Raw genomic sequence first — 17,455 nt, forward strand, 5'->3', positions numbered from 1 at the left:
CCTGCCCTGCCCCGCCTCCCCACCCCCACCCCGTCGCCCTGCCCGCCCGGCCTAACTCCGCTGTGTGTCCTTTGCCAGCTTCGTGCCCAGCCTGGAAGCGTGCCCCCGGGCAGGTCCCTGGATGGAAAGGCCGAGCTCCCCGAGCTGGGTAGCGACCGAGCCGCGGCGGCGGCGCCTGCTTCCTTCGAGGCGAAGGAAGAAGTGAATGGCCCCCGGGACGGGCGCCACTCTCGCTTCTCTGGCACCAGTTGGTTTTTTGTTTTTTGTTGTTCTAATTTCCCCTGAAGATTTCCTGGCTGAAAATGCAGGACCAGCGCCCCGAGACAAGAGATGCCCGAGGGGCCTGGCTCGGTGACCTGGTGGAGGCGGCGGAGAGGGCTTCGGTCAGCGAGCCCCCCCAGGGGAACGGGGGGGCTCACGCACCCGGGAGCAGGGGCTGCGACGAGGAGGCGGCGAAAACAGCCGCCTCTGCCCTGCCCCGGCCGGAGGGCAAAGCCAGAAGCGCTGCGGGCTCGGCCGCTGCGGGGGAACCCGGCTCCTCGGACGGCAGCCCCTGGGGCTCCACGGAGCACAACAGCTCCTGGGGGGACTTTGAAGGCTTCAGCGAGGCTTCGGACAAGTCCGACACTTTCAGCAGCCTGGACATTCTGGAGCGCTGGGCAGCACCGGGGGCGCGGGGAAGTGATGCGGACCTAAATGGATGTGTCACAACCCCTTGTGGCTGTCTGCAGACTGAGAGCTTACCCTGCATGGGGGAAACCGCGGCTGCTTCACCTAGTAAGGTATTTTGCTTCGAACTTTGTTCATTGTTATGAACCTAGGGGATGCAAATTGCCTCGCAAGTGATAATTGGAGGTATTCAAACAGCGATTGGGTGACTCCTGTCTGGGATGCAGTGGAGGAGATTTCCTGTTAAAATCACTTAATGCTCTGAGCTTTTGTGATGTATCCTTAAATCTACCGGCTTCGGCAGGCTGGATGGTTATTGAACCGCTACAATTCCCTCTTTTCTTTGACAACAACTTTGAAAATCTCTGTGGAAAAAAGGCATCGAGATTAGGAATTTTCGGTATTCCTCCTGATGGCCAAAGTAGGGCTGACCTATAGGGGTGGAGACAACAATGATGAATTATCACAAAAAAAAAAAAAAGTCAAAGTATGTTCCTACATGAACTGCCCAACTTTCTGATGTCCAGCTTAAGTGGTATTTCTTTACCTTTGTCCTGTGGAGCCTTTCTTCCTCTTTACCTTTTTTATTCCGACCCTTCTGCCACTTAATCCTTCCCTCTTTTCCCTACTCTTTCTTCGTCTTCATTGCACCCTGGTCTTTGCTTTCTCTACTCCCTTCACTGACTTTAATATCTCCTTTCTTCTCTTTCTCCTCTCTTCCAATCATCCCTTCACTTTTTAACGAAAGAAAGTGGGAAAGTGTAAGATATAATACTTTTAAGTGAGAAAGGAAACCCATTCTGTTGTCTCCACAGTCTAAACTGGAGAGTTCTATTGGGCGAACTGGGTTCTCTGGAGCTTATTAATAAAAGACTAATAACTCGGATTTTGATGCTTAAAATACTTAATAATTTTGTGTCTACAAAACCAAAATTTTACAATTTAGGAGAATAGCTGATAGCAGAAATAATGTGTATATCTCACTAGCATAGTTTTTCCTAAAAATACTGTAGTTTGACTTTTGATTTTTTTTCCAGGCCAATCTCAGCTATGAGAATATTTTTAAGCTTGTCTTTCAAGAAGTACCAGTACAACAAATGACTGAGGATATTTGCACCTTACACCATTTTCTAGAAAAACATAATGAAGAAAATACTAGCTGCAAATCTGTAAAGAAGCAATTTTGGTAATTAATTTAAAATTAGACATTTAATTAACTTCTTCAATGTATTTTTTTGCAAGAAAAGTAGAAAAATGAAATTTATAAAAAGATTGAAATTTATTTTGGAGCTTTATTCCTTTTTCAGTTCAGAGAAGCAGATGATTATTTCCTTCCATTTAAGAAGTTCAGTTGGTGCTAGGGCTAGAGTAGAGAGTTTAAATCTATAAGTCATTTCAGTTCTAAGAAATTTATTCAGCAAGAATTACCAATACAATTACCCCACAGCTCCTTCTATTTAGTAGTCTTCAGTGACCAGCCCTGTTATCCAGTGGGTTAATGGGAACAAGAATTAATCTGCCTTTTATTTCTTCTTTTATTCTTCTGTTATTTGCTCATATTAGAAGTTCTGGGGAACAATACAAAGGCCAAAATGCCCAAAACAATAGGGAAAAGGAAGCCCCAAAGTCTTAGTTAAACCATAAGTTGTCTAGTTCTAAGACCTTACTTATGCAGAGTAGATATTTGATAAATATTTGTTGTTGATTTTATTTTTATTGGTACCTAAATAATAGCATATTGATTGTATAGTATGTGGCATAAAATAGAGCCATCTTATCTGTAGGCAGAACTCCTGGAAGCGAGCTAAAAATGCTTATTAGCAGAATGACTTTTATCAACCTTGTTTGCCTTTGGAGAGTTTATTCGCATCTAAGCTCCTGGTACTGCATCTGATGCATAAAGTCCTGTTAATGCTAAGTGACATTGGTGAACTCTCTAAGATTGTAGCTTATTCCTATGCATGTTACCATTTGGTAAGAAGGACAAACGTTATAGATTTCACTAGGGTGGATTTGATTTTATAATATCAATAAAGTTGGATCAAGTGGTGTCAGAGAGGGCAAGTTCAGGTCCAGGCAGATTAACTTGGCTTTTTTCCCTTTCTTTGGTCTGCTAGAACAGATTTCCCATAAGCTTGTTGAAAAGCTAGATCAAAATCTTAAAGCTGTTTACCAAAATGTCATAAGGCACTTTAAATCTGATACCATTTCAGGTCAGATCCAGCCCTGACCAGAGTAATAGCAACTCCTGGGTACACAGCTAAACTCCAGGCCCAGAAAGTATCCTCAGCAGGGGGTGGGTGAATGAATGCAAACACGAGGAAAGACTTTGAAGTACCTTGGTAGTGGCATCATCATTCTATCACCTTCACATTATTCTTTTTGCACAGATAGGCAGAACTCATGTGGGCATTTATAACTAAATTCTGGGTTGTTTCTAAAAGGGCAGCTCCAACAAGTAGTAGATGCTATGGAGGGATAATTGTGAAAGGATTTTCAGGAGCAACATCATGGGGAAACTATAGGCTAATCCTTTTGTCAGATAGTGATAAAGTAGAATGTGGAAAATTACAATAGCAGGAAGCATTCTGTACAGGCACAGGTGATTTCTTTTTTAAATGCTAGCTGATCCCTAGATGTTTTAGCAAACCACCCAGTGGATGAGTAGAGCACTCTATTTTCTAAAAGCTACGAAAATGAGATGCTTCCCTTAACCCGTTTAGAACTAGCATCTTGGTATAGTGAAAAGGATGCTGAATTTGGAGTCATTAGACTTGAGTTCATATCCTGGTCCTACTACTGCTACTTATAATCTGTGATCCCTTGTACAAGACACTGGGTCTCAGTTGTGCCATTTGTAAAATGAAGGGTTTGGACTTTATATGATTTCAAAGGTCTCTTCTAACAAAAAAATCCTGGGTGCTGTAATTTCTATGTTGGGGTATTGCTTCAGAAATTTAGTCTGAAAGCTTTCTGGATAATATTTAAGTGATTGCATTTGTTTTTCAGCTCTGAGTCCCAAAAACTGTGGAGGATTCTCCAAGAAAAAGATGGCACATCAACTTCAAAATGCCTCTGGAGTAAATCTCATTGCCAAGACAATTTCTTACTTGTTCTTGGAATAGATGCTGCTCAAAAAGTAAAGTAATACACTTTTAACTAACATGATGTCACTGACCCATCATCAGAGCTCTGCATTGTTTGTCTGAGTGGGAAGGTGGGGTTATACTCAGAAATCTACAGACATCTACATAACTGCTGTAGTTATCATTGCCACTGGTGGCACACACTTGTCAGACTTCCGGTGAAGGATGAGGGGTGCAGCCTGTTGCCAGGGGCGGAGTTTCTTTGTCTATGCAAAGCTAATTGGTCTGTAAGGAATCAGAGCTGCCATTTTAGCCTCATTACTACCTATTAGCCACCTGGTCAGATTGGCTCAAACTCAGCTGTCCTGTTTAAACATACTTAGAGATTTTAGGTATAAGCCTTGAATTAGGAAGAAACAAAACTATTTCTCAAACAAATTATTTTTATAAGCCTTCCTTGCTATATACAGTATTCTCAGTATTCCTGAGAAATTGTCTATTCAATTCAATTCAGTAAACATTTATCAAGTGCCTACTATGTACTAAGTGCTGGGGATTTGTTGTTCAGTTACTTCCAACTGTGCATGGACTTTGTCCATGGGCTTTTTCTTGGCAAAGATTCTGGAGCACTTTGCCATTTCTTTCTCCGGTATGTTTCCATTTTACAGATGAGGAACCGAGGTAAATAGGGGTTATGTTGACTTGACCAAGGGTGACACAACTAACAAGTGTCTGAGGCAGTATTTGAACTTGGTTCATCCTGACTCCAAGGCCAGCATGCTATCTTTTATGCCACCTAGCTGCCCCCAGGTGCTGGAGATGAAAATAAGAAAAAAACAGTCTCTACTCTTTAGGAGCTTACCGAGAAGATGAAAAACGAAGGGGGTCAGGTGGTGGAAACACCAGGAAGTAGTTGAAATCAAGCAGAGCTGCAGATAGAGAATAGAATGAGCCAGAAGTCCAATTTCCATCCTCTTTAAAAGAAGACATTGGGGGAAGTGTAATACTCCACTTTTCAGCCCTCCAAGAAGAGGACAGAGGATGCCTGAGGAAAGTGGTACGGTGTCTGAGGATTCAAGGCTGACTTAGCAGTATAATGGTGAGATTAGAAGTGATCAGTTTATCCTGAGAGGGGTATCTTGTCTATATAGAATCCAATCAATCAGGCATTAATTTTCAGTCTTGGGAGTTCATTAATTAAGCCTTATGGTGAACAATTTTATAAGATGCAGTCTCTTAGAGTGAAGATAACAACCCAGACCTTTGCCCACCCTCTGCCAGGTTTAATATATCTAGTCTAATGTAAAGAGCCATGAACTGGGGAGTCAGGAGACTCAGTTTCTAGTTGAGGCTCTGGCATTCTCTATTTGACCATGTCTGAATCATTGAATTTGTCTGTACCTCAGTTTCTCATCTGTCACATAGGATAACATTATATTCGACCACCTACCCTACCTACAACAGAGGATTATTGATACCAAAATGAAATAGTAGATTTGTGTAGATTTTCATATTTTCTTATAGAGTTGTACATTTATGTTTTCTCTGGCACCATCTGTAAACTACCTGTTTAAAAAAAAAAGGAATGTAAGAATTCCTAATTGATAACAAATGTATTATGTTTTATTGAATAAGCTAGAAAACACCAGTATAGAGAAGATTTTATCCTTTTTGACTATGTTGTTTAACCCTGGTCAAGTTACAGCTTCTCTGAGCCTCAGTTTCTTCATCTATGAAAAGGAGGTAATAGAAGCAGCTGCTTCACAGGGTTGTTACAAGGATCAAACTACAGTCAGTTCTGCTATAACAAGACATATGAGTTCCCAACTCAAAAAGCACTGCACTATGCAAATAGCTCAATATATGCAGAGAACATATATAGCTCAATGTGCAAAAATGCACAATAAAAAACAGCCTATGGGAAAAGTGGAATTAGGGGCACAGTTCTCAGAAACTTTGTCAGTGACACTTTAAAAAAGATAAGAACCAAACAAAAATTGGTAGCCCAGTTGTATACATGTTAAATGGTTACAAAGTATATAACTACTACAATAAAAGGTGACCACAAATGCAGCCTCAAGCTGCTGCCAGGTCCACATGAGGCAGGCTAAAACTCCTCCACCCACAGCTCCCTCTGCACTGGAAGATACAAAATAAATATGGCACTTTAGTTTGACTAAGACCTAAAGTTTGCCTCTGGAAGTGGCATCAGAAAGGTTGCAGTTTGTCAGTTATTGTAAAGTGGTGCAGTCTACATCCTTACTTTCTTGAGGAAAAAATTGAGAAGAAAGCTCGAAATTTGAGTCATGCTCAAAATGTTCCCTAATGTAAGTTGAGTTGGAACAAATTTAAGTTTTAAAAATACACACTATGGTATAATGTATGGGGTTTTTTTTTTGCAATATCTTAAAGCTCTATATAAATGTAAGCTATTATATTACTATTATATTACTATTACTACAGAATAAAATGGAGTAAATCAAAGAAAGTTAATCTTTTCCAAGGCCCACTTTTAAAATCCCATCATCCTTTTCAACCTTCTTAAAGTACAATTTTGGGTCCTCAGGCACAGTTACTACCTAATTGTAGAAGTTCTTAGAATGTGGTAAAATGTGCAGATTTTCACATACAGAATTGTTATTTGTCACTACTAGTTTATTTTTACCTTAATATTTCACCTATGGGTTTTTCGTCTCTGTAAAGAAGGCATAGTAGCACATAGAAGGCACACAATAAATATGCATTAAATGATTGAATATTTATGATCATTGACAAGATTAACCTTTTATTAGGAAACTCAAGAGGTGCTTCAAAAGAACAGAATGAAAATTGGTTCATTTCTCAGTGTCCCAGGTGCCAGCGCCTGGCACCACACTACTTACTTAATAAGTGCTTTTTGATTGCTGGTGAGAGGCAACATGGAATTGTAAATAAGGGTAATCAACTTGGAGTCAGGAAAGACCTAGTTCAGATCTCACCTGAATGCCACTTAAACTTTTTGAACCTCAGTTTCCTTTTCTTTAAAATGAGATTGTTAATAACATATGCCTCAGAGTTGTGAGGTTCAAATGAGATAATGACTATAAAGCACTTTGTGAACCTTAAAGTGTTACAAAAATTTCTACTATATTATTAATAAAGCAGACATACAATTCAAGTTTCTGATTAGCTGTTTGATGACTTTTTATTTTCTTAGGATCTTTCAGGAGGTAAGAATCACGTTCTGGAAGATTCTAACCTGAAAGAGACTGAAGAGTTAACAGAAGTAAATGGCTTTAATCTTAATAATTGCAAGGCACTAATTCAAACCAAGGTAAGAGTCATAGAATTATTAAACTTCAGAGTTGAAAGGGACTTTAATGGTCATCTATTCCAACTTGACACAAGAATTCCTGCTACAATATCTTCAGCTAGTAGTCACCCAGCCTCTGTGTAAACTTTCAGTGCCTTGAAATTCATCATCTGACAGACCATTCCATTGAGGGACAGCTTTGATTTTTAGGAGGGTCTTTCTTGGAGCAGTAATTTGCTCACTATGAATATTTCTTTGACACAGATCACTGTCCTTCCATGTGCTTTCATCCTGTGCAATTTTTGTCCATGTTATCTCATGTCCTTCATAAAGCCTTTTTTAAGTGGCACACTGTCCTTTTATTATTTTCAGATTTTCAAGGGCAGAACCCATAACTGGAATGGGGTAATCAAGGCTTTTGACCCAGGGCCTCAAAATGGGGATAGAGTTCTTTCCCACTTACTGTTCCCAGTGCCTTGAGGTTCACTGTAGACTGTGCAGTGCCACAAGGATCCCATCCTCTTTTCCTAGAGCTTTCCTTCTTCCATGATGACCCTTTCCTACTGCCGTGCTCCCAGCCTGCTATCTTCCAGCATGCCACACCTCCTCCCTAGGGGTGCCTGTTGCAAGTACACCATAAAGGTGAACTACAACCCCCTGAACCAGAATTAATCACCAAAGGGGCAGCTAGGTGGTGCAGTAGATAGAGCACCAGCCCTGAAGTCAGGAGGACCTGAGTTCAAATCCGGCCTCAGATCAAACACTTGATACTTACTAGCTGTGTGACCCTGGGCAAGTCACTTAACACCAATTGCCCAAAAAAAAAAAAAAAAAAAACCCACACAGAATTAACCACCCCAAAAAAATCTCACTTTTTCCGTTGACCCCTCTTCCCAAGAATTGCCCAGCAGCACTATATCCAGCTAGGGTGTCATGTTTTCTGTGCATCCTCTGTCACCACTAAGGCAAGTTACCTCTTCCTCCTTCCCCGGAAGAATTACACCATGAGGTTCCACCCCTCTCCTTGGACTCATGTGCCCATTCTCCGCCCCCCCCCCCATGCTTTCCTCCTACTCTCTTTCTCTGCCTCTGTCTCTGTTTCTCTCTATCTCTCTTATGTCTCTTTCCCTCTCCCTCTACCCTCCAACCCCTACCAAGAACAACTGACCAGTGTAACTATAGGACTTCATGGGCTTCTCTTCCCCTTCTGCCCCCACCAGGGCAGTCTGTCCACTCTACCTTTTCCATCACCCCTAATCTACACTGAGTTTACTCTTGAACACTAATTCCTAGTTGTGATTCTGCTCTATGGATATGAATGTGCCACTTGAGCTGCCCATCTATTGTCTATTAATCCTACCATGTGATCCACCACCTTTTCTAGCCATAGGTATTCTCAATGGTGTCTTTTACACAATTATCTCACAAAGAAGCTGTTCTGGGAATTCACTGTCTCTACAGTCAGTTCATCAACTGGTTAGAAAATGGCCAAAATGAAAAGCCAAACTTGAAGAAAGGGTTAAAGTGAGAAGATATTGTGTAATTAGTAATCCTATTTATGATTAGCAGCTCTAACCCAATCTGTTTAAATAAGCCATTGATTTGGTAAATGGACAAAATTAAAGATTTTGTCATTTCTTCTCAAGGAAGTTTAACCATTGCAAAATAGTCACCACAGTGAGGAGACAAAAAGAACCTCACAATACCTTAGGCAGCAAATAGTTAATCCTCTTGCCAAGCAGAGACACGTGGTGTCCAAGGGCAATACTAGTTTCTTCCCATAACTTCTTGCTCATTAGTCCTGGAGGGGTGGGGCACAAGGAGCAAACTTAATCTCCCTCTCCCAATAACATGTGGTGAGTATAAGGATCTAACCCTGGATTTTAAACCTCGTTGATCTTCAATTAGTTTCCTAGGATACCAGATCCTCTTAGAACTAATATAGGGGACCTTGCCGTTTCTCACGGCTTTCACCATTCATTACTTACTAAACCTTCCCTGAATATTGAACTCAACCTGAGGCATCAAGCCTTTGACCTTCCTGAGAATCCTTGGTTTCACAGATCTGTCTCCCCGAATGAGTTACTTACCCTCCCCCCAGACCCTTCCACCACTACCACTATGTTCAGGTTTCCTGGCACTCAACTCTCCTCTTTGCCTTTCATCCTGTATTTATACTAAACCATAACAGTGTATTTTTAAGGAGAAAGATAATATAAATATTCAAATAACACATCAGAGTAAGGTAATTAGAACTATGTTTATGGTAAATTACTCATTTTCTCAAACCAGAATTCGTAGAATTATGGAACTAGAAAGAATGAGGTTATCTGTATCCAAACTATCCAAGACAGATGACTATGGTTTTCCCACTTAAAGGTATTATAGGCATAACAAATGCACTGTTCCATTATCCAATCAACTGAATATTAAAGAGTCTTCTATACAATTAAAAAAGAAAATATCTAATCCCAGATTGAATGACATAATTTTTCAGAATTAATATTTAATTAGAGTTCCCAAGGCCTATCGTCATGCTGGGTGCCATAATGTCTACTGCCCCAAACATGGATAAATTTGCATCCTGTACCCTCTGCATAGAGCTTATTGGTTCCAATTTCTGAACTTCTGATCTCAGTTTTATCTAAGACAATCAAAGAAGTCTTGCTTAAGCAAGAGTAGAGGGACTTGTATTAATACAATTATATTACTTAAACTATATAAACTACAAATACTTAAATAACTTCCACTTCTCCACTTCTCCCCCTTTGCCCCGCCCCCGGAAAAAGCCAAAGAAATTAAAAAAAAAAGTACAGGATTCTTGTTACCTTGAAAAGATCAAAATCATTCAGCCTGACTTAGTCGTCTCCAGAATCAAAGAAGACAACCCAAGGAAATGTATATAATTTATTCCATATTTATATAATACCTGTTTATTTAGTGTTTGAGTACTTTACAGTATTTTTCTTTGAGTCATTGTGAAGCTCTGAGAGATAGTGCATTTTAGTCTCAAAGCTAAAGAAAATATTAAACAGACCTTTGGCAGAGCTTAGGCAAATCCTTGGGCAAATTATCATGCCAAGGTATAGTTCGATACACATCCTTTTCCATAAAACTTCTCCTAAATATTTCCCTGAAACAGGCAAGATTTAACTAGGTAACAGTAATACTAATAATAGTAACTCACCTCCTAAGGTTTACAAGCACTTTCCCCACAACAACCCAAGACTAGTAGTCTTAGGACCAGTGTTAACCCTACTTTACAGATGAGGAAACAAGAGACTCAGAAACAAAGTGGCTTGCCCAAAGTCACATGACTTTGATGCTGATATTTCAACCCATATATCCAGAATGCAAGCCTTTTCCCACTATACCAAATTCCTTAGCACTCAAAGGAACCCCGAGTATAGAATCAGGTGCCCTAGTTTCAAATACCACTTTGTGACTGTGGACAAGCTAGTTGCCTTCTCAAGGCTTTCTTTTCTTGATCTACAAAATGATAGTGATACATTCTCTGATGGTACTTTCCAAATCTAATTCCTGTGATACTGATGCTTTATTTGCTCCATTTTGCCCTTTTGTCTGTGTTTCATGGAAGAGTGAACCCTGAGCATTTACACCCCACTACACACCGTAAGTTTTTGCAATTCTATTCATGGCAACAGTCTGCATTGCTTGGCTACAAAAATGTAATAAAAGGAATCTGCTTTACTTTTAGCTTTAAATTGGCTGCACCCTATTGACTACGAATGAGCCTTTACTGATTACTGATAGGTGTAGGTGGTGTTAAATATTCTGTTTATGCTAGCTGGATTGCCAGTGACCACCAAAGCCCCCTATGCCCTTTTTCCACCTGCTAAGCTCATGACTCCAATCTTCTATACATCACTTTTCTTCTCATGGTAGCATGGCCTTAAAGTACACCTGAATTGCCTAATGGTTGCTTCTTTATGCTCTGCCAGACTTAGCTCAACTTCCTCCCTCATACAACTGTTACTTCTCACTAATGCCTACCCCTTTCCTAAACCCTCTATATCAGTAACAGCGAAGACAGACTGAGCTTACTAGTATGCTATAAGGGAAGCCTATAAACCCCTTCTTTCTGGCACTAAAGGGTAGAAGTAAGAGCAGTGGAAGAGTAGGGAAGAAGGAAAGATCTTGCCTCAGTATAAAGACAAACATCCTAACAGCTGTCTGATAGTATGGTTGGCCAACTTGTGAAATAGTGAGTTTGCTGTTGCTGAAAGTATTCACCATTTGTGAGAATTGGTCAGGAGATCTGACTATATGATCTGTACTGTCTCATCTGTTATACTACCTGAAGCAGGTGCTATTCCAAACTTTCTCTTATTTCTTCAACCCCTACACTTCCTCCCCACCTCAACACCCACCACAAATACACACCATAACCTCTTTCTCCTCTGAGAAAGAAGGTTTGAGCAAAAGACTTGACCTCTAACTTTACTGAGAAAATCAAGGCAATCTTCTGTGAATACTCCCTACTCTCCTCCTGTGCTTCAGTCTTTCAAGAAAGAAGTGGTCCTTCTTACCAAAGCCAACCCCGCTACTTATGCCCTTGATTCTATTTCTCCAGGAACTTACACTTTTTGATCATTCCCTTTCTCTCATCTTCAGTCATTCTTGATGTTAAGGTTTATATGCCTGCTCCTTATAAACATGTCTAGGTCTCCACAAACCCTTTAAAAAAAACCTTTCATTAAACCCTGCTATCCCCTCCAAACTGTCATCTTTTCCCTTTCACAGGCAAATTTCCTTTAAAAAAAAAAAAAAGTCTTGGTAACCTTCACTTGCTCACCTTCCACTCTCTCAACACACCCAGGCTACTGACCCAGTCGCTTGAGTAAATATGCCTTCTCCAAGGTTATTGACAACAATCTATTAACTTTTAAAAACAATTGCCTTTTCTAACTCCTTATCTTACTTGACCTCTCTTCAGCATTTGACACTGATATTTTTCCCTTCCACTTGGATAATTTATCCTCCCTTTGCTTCAGTGACACTGCCTTCTCACCATTCCTCCTTCTCCTTCGTTGGATCATCATTTCATCCCCTAAACAGAGGTGTTCCCAGGTTATAGTCTAGGTCCTCTTTCTCTCTTCTTGATGATTTCATCTAATCCCATGGTTTCATTTGTCATCTTAAACAGATGACTCTCAAATCCAAACAAGCCACCTTTATGTATTCTAAACTGTCAACTACATGCTAGACAATCTGTAACTGGATGTCTCATTGTCATCTCAGAGTCACCATGTCCAAACAGAACACTCACACCCTTCCTGCAAGCTTCCCTATTTCTGTCAAGGACACTATCCCAGGATCACAATCTCAATCATCCTCTTCACTCTTTCCTTTTCCCCACACTTCCATATCTAATCACTTGCCTTGTTAATTCTTGCAAATTCTACGTTTCTCACAACCATCCCTTTCTTCTCACCTACACAGTCAGTACCCTAGTTTGAGTCCTTATTGGCTCAGACTATTATAGTTGCCTTCTCACTGTGTTTTCTTCTTCCAGTTTCTCCCCTCTGCAATGCTTCCTCCGCACAACTGCCAAAGTAATTGTTAGTAAGGCACCAGTCTGGCCAGGTTAGTCACCTGCCTGTAGGATAAAGTACATACTCCTACCTGGCATTTCAAGTGTTCCAAAATCTTAACCCTGACCTTATCTCACATCTCTCCTCTTCACACACGCTGTTCCAGTCAAACTATCCTATGAACTGTTGCCTAAATTCAGTATTCTCTCTCCTGTATCTCGGCCTTGAGATAGACTGCCGCCCATGCCTGAAATGCATGGCATCTGATTAGGAGCAGATAAGTTACTTGGCATGGCAGAGTAATGAATACCAATCACAAGTTCCATACGGGTCACTGTGTCCTGATTTTTCTATACTTTCACAAAGTAAGATTCTCAGTCCTTTGGCTTCCTGACTGGCAGATTTATTGCAGCTACCTGTGGAGATCTTCCTCCAGAGTTGTTAACTCTCCTCTCCTTAACATCTTGACAGGCCCACCCACCTTCTTTGCCTTTGACTTACCAACTTCCCTTTCCATCTCCTCTCTTCCTTGTCCTTTGCCCTCCTTTTCCTATAGCTCAAGTCCTTCTCCAGTTTAAGTCATTCTTTGTTTCATCTTTATTCAGCCAGAGTCCTTCAACTCAGATTATTCTTATTCTTTTCCATTCCTCTCAAATTTCAATCTCTGGAATTCTTCATAATTCTTTCTCTTCCTTCTTCAGTTGGAGTCTTTCTCTTTCCCTTCACTTAACCCCTATGCTAGATGAAGTTTAATGATGAATCAAAAGTGAATTAAGTGACTTTAAAGAGCAAGACTGGTAGTGGCAGTGCCATTCACAATGAGTGAAATTTCCTCAAGTGGCAGAGAGTGGCTCACCTTGAAAAGCCCCAAAAGAAGTAGAGACCTTAACACAGTTCTTTCCAGCTCAAATAATAGACTGGTAAAATATATCAGTTCTCTACTGTGTACTTCTGCCTTCCACAGCCTCAGCCAGCCTAGCAGTGATTAGTGGCATCGAGGCCTGAAGTCCAGGTGAGAAGAGTAGGATATAGGGGAAGAAAGGACCCAATCTTTTAATTTGTAGATTTGTAAGATAATAAAGACTTATGGTCAATTATGTTGGCTACTGATTATAAAATACTGCCTCAAAAAAAGGTCATCTAGTCCAACTTCTCCCCTTTGTTCATTTCCCCCCCACCCCCCTCAATTTTCAAAATGGGAATCTATCTCCAAAGGAAAATAGGAATCTAGCACAATCAGAAAAAAAAGCTGACTCAGGCCTCAGTAGACATGGCCCTGCATGATGTTAACTTGAAAGATGTTGATCAGCATTGTAATTTTGAATCCTTGTTTCTAACTTCCTTTATTTTGCTCACTACCCTTCCTTTCCTCCATTTTTAGCTCTCTGGATCCTCAGCTCCCCGACACAGCAGCCTGTTTATGTACAACTTGTTTTTGAAGAAGACTCCTTCCAGTGGAAATATGCAATACATAACAATTCCAAGAAAGAAAAAACTTTTTACTGCCCGGAATCTAAAAATGAAATTTTTTAATAGTGATGTTTGCTAAAGAAAAATACTTTTTATCTTTGAGGAAAATCTTACATTTTGCTACTGATTTGGTACTGGGAACTGGAAATCATAGACATCTTTGAGGTGATAAACTAGAAATTCTCAGCTGTATTTTCCTATGGTTACCAGTTTGCAAATGAATTAGTCATGGGTAAAAATCAAGACTTTTCTTTGATGAGCTTGCTCTCCATTTTTAAATGTACTATTTTCTGGCCACCCCCCAACTTGCCACTAGCAAATGAAGGCTTCTTCTACAAATTTTGCTTTAGTTTTCTAGTCAACAAATAAATACCCAGGCAAATCCTTGATAAGGAATGCACTGCCAATTTAAAGCTTAGGGATGCCATATATTTCTTTATCAAAGTTACCAGCCCCCTGCTCTCAGGTAGCTGTTGGAGATGCAGGCTTTGGTGGCCTGCTTTTGGGGCTCATTCCATGGTAGCAGCATGACATTAAAGATCACAGATGGCTGAGGGAAAAAACCAGCTCTTCGATGGCTCCCCAATGTCTTGACTCATTTGTTGACCTTTTGTTGATGACTAGTAGAAATGAACATTTTTAGGAAAGGTTCCAGCTGTGACTAGATGTCCCAAAATGTGAATATTTTTCAGTGTCAGCCTGTTCTGCTTAGTTCTTTTCTTTATTTTCAGGTGACATACTGTGGCTAAGCCAGAATAATGTCCCTGTGGAGATGTCTGCTTAAATGCTATAATGCTTGTTTGGAATATGTTAAAATATTGTACATAGTAGGTTTAAAATATGTTCTAACTAAAAGATGAGGGAAAACCTAAAGGTATCTCCCCAAAGTATCTTAATCATAACTTAAGCTGTTTTTCCCTAAACTATTTGTTTTTAAGGGTCTTTCTGGAGACACCTCAATCTTCTGTTTAGACATAAAACTCAGTGCTGCGTGTTGTGCACTAAACCTGGGATAACTTGACATTTTCCTATGTAACTGCTGGCCTTGACAAAGCAGCACTCATGGGCAACAGTTTTATTCCATTTTACACTTTGTTTTACGGAACATCCAAATGAAAACTTTCTCCATGTCTCCACTGAAGAATCATCCCTGTTAAAAATGGCAAGAGCCAACAAATTCACACTGACTTTTGTAACATTTTATCAAATAAAGTTCCCTGAATAAACTTTCTTGATTGTCTTTTTTTTCCTTTCATTAAATAAGGTGAAGTGTGCAATAAGGAAAAAACCTCTATCTGCTCTATTTGAATTCTGTTTTTAAGGTAGCTGGGTCATGGGCGGGGTTGGGGGAGTAAATAAGATTTGAGAGGATTGGTTTGGGAAATAAATATTTCAATGGACTTTAAGTCAGAAAACATTCCACATCCCCTGCCTATTAGAGTCATACTTTAAAAACTAAAAGTAGACTATAGAGATTATATTTAGTCTATTAGCTGTGACATTTGACAAGTTACTTCCTGACTCAGGGCCTCTTTACCCATCTATAAAATGGGGGTAATCATAGATGTAGAGCTGAAAGGAATTTTAGAGGCCATCTAATCCAATACTCTCATTTTACAGGTGAGGAAACTGAGGCCCAGCGAGGTCAAGTGACTTCCCCAAGGTTACGCAGGTACAGCCAGCTTCAATTATATTCATGGTGGTCATTTTGCAAATGCCCATCATGAGTATTGTGTTTTTAACTTATTTTTAGTTTTCAACATTCACTTCCACAAGATTTTGAGTTCCAGATTTTCTCCCCATCTCATCCCTCCCCCCACCCAAGATGGTGTGCATTCTGAATGCCCCTTCCCTAATCTGCCCTCCCTTATATCTCTCCTCTCCCCTTCTCTTATCCCCTTCCCCCTCTATTTTCCTGTAGGGCAGGATAGATTTCTATACCCCATTGCCTGTATATCTTATTTCCCAGTTGCATGTAAAAACAAATTTTTAACATTTGTTTTTAAAACTTTAGGTTCCAAATTCTCTCCTTTCCTCCCTCCCCACCCACCTTCATTGAGAAGGCAAGCAACTCGATACAGGTTATGCATGTGTAGTCATGCAAAACACTTCCATAATAGTCATGTTATGAAAAACTATATTTCTCTTCATCCTATCCTATCCCCCACTTATTCTCTCCTTTGACCCTGCCCCTCTTCAAAAGTGTTTGCTTCTGATCCCCTCCCCCAATCTTCACTCCCTTCTATCATTCCCCCCACCCCTTATCCCCTTTCCCCCTATTTTCTGGTAGGGTAAGATAGACTTCCATACCCAATTGAGTGTGTATGCTATTTCCTCCTTAAGCCAAATCCTATGAGAGTAAGATTCACTCATTCCCTCTCACCTTCCACCACTTTTCCTCCATGGTAAAAGCTTTTTCTTGTCTATTTTATGTGAGATAATTTACCCCATTCTACCTCTCCCTTTCTCCTCCTAATATAATCCTCTCTCACCCCTTAATTTTATTTTTTAGATATCACCCCTTCATCTTCAATTCACCCTGTGCCCTCTATCTATATACATACATTTTCCCCCTCCAACTACTCTAATACTGAGAAAGGTGTCATGAGTTACAAATATCATCTTTCCATGCAGGAATGTAAACAGTTCAACTTTAATAAGTCTCTTATGATTTCTCTTTCCTGTTTACCTTTTCATGCTTCTCTCTTTTTTTTTTTTTAACTTTTTGGTGAGGTGATTAGGGTTAAGTGACTTGCTCAAGGTCACACGGCTAGTAAGTGTTAAGCATCTGAGGCCAGATTTGAACTCAGGTCCACCTGACTCCAAGGCTGGAGCTCTATCCACTGTGCCACCTAGCTGTCCTTCATGCTTCTCTTGAGTCTTTTATTTGAAAGTCAAATTTTCTATTCAGTTCTAGTTTTTTCATCAAGAATGCTTGAAAATCCTCTATTTCACTGAATAACCATATTTCCCCTGAAGGATTATATTTAGTTTTGTTGAGTAGGTGATTCTCGGTTGTAATCCTATCTCCTTTGCCCTCTGAATATCATATTCCAGCGCCTCCTATCCCTTAGTGAAGAAGCTGCTGAATCTTGTGTTATGCTGATTGTGTTTCCACAATATTTGAATTGTTTCTTTCTGACTGCTTGCACTATTCTCTCCTTGACCTGGGAACTCTAGAATTTGGCTATAATATTTCTAGGAGTTTTCCTTTGGGGATCTCTTTCAGGAGGTGATCAGTGGATTCTTCCAATATCTATTTTGCCCTCTGGTTCTAGAATATCAGGGCAGTTTTCCTTGGTAATTTCTTGAAAGATGATGTCTAGGCTCTTTTTTTGGTCATGGTTTTCAGATAGTCCAATAATTTTTAAATTATTTCTCCT

General features: G+C 40.1%; 1 protein-coding gene across 2 annotated transcripts; it reads left to right on the forward strand.

Annotated features, from left to right (window-relative positions):
- The first annotated feature begins 213 nt into the window (after nt 1-213).
- On the forward strand, nt 214-15,299 carry CLBA1 (clathrin binding box of aftiphilin containing 1). Of its 2 annotated transcripts, XM_027849329.1 has the most exons (6): nt 214-782; nt 1,707-1,855; nt 3,679-3,808; nt 6,952-7,068; nt 10,646-10,680; nt 13,984-14,069. In XM_027849329.1, exons 1-5 carry the CDS (start codon nt 303-305, stop codon nt 10,655-10,657), a joined length of 888 nt encoding a protein of 295 aa, XP_027705130.1. In that variant the 5' UTR covers nt 214-302; the 3' UTR covers nt 10,658-10,680; nt 13,984-14,069. The 2 variants fall into 2 exon arrangements, with proteins under 2 accessions (XP_027705130.1, XP_027705129.1); XM_027849328.1 differs by lacking the exon at nt 10,646-10,680 and having other exon boundaries at nt 13,984-15,299.
- Nucleotides 15,300-17,455: the final 2,156 nt, after the last annotated feature.

The sequence above is a fragment of the Vombatus ursinus genome, unplaced genomic scaffold, assembly GCF_900497805.2.
Source record: "Vombatus ursinus unplaced genomic scaffold, bare-nosed wombat genome assembly UNPS02007284.1, whole genome shotgun sequence".
NCBI classification, from domain to species: Eukaryota; Metazoa; Chordata; class Mammalia; order Diprotodontia; family Vombatidae; genus Vombatus; species Vombatus ursinus.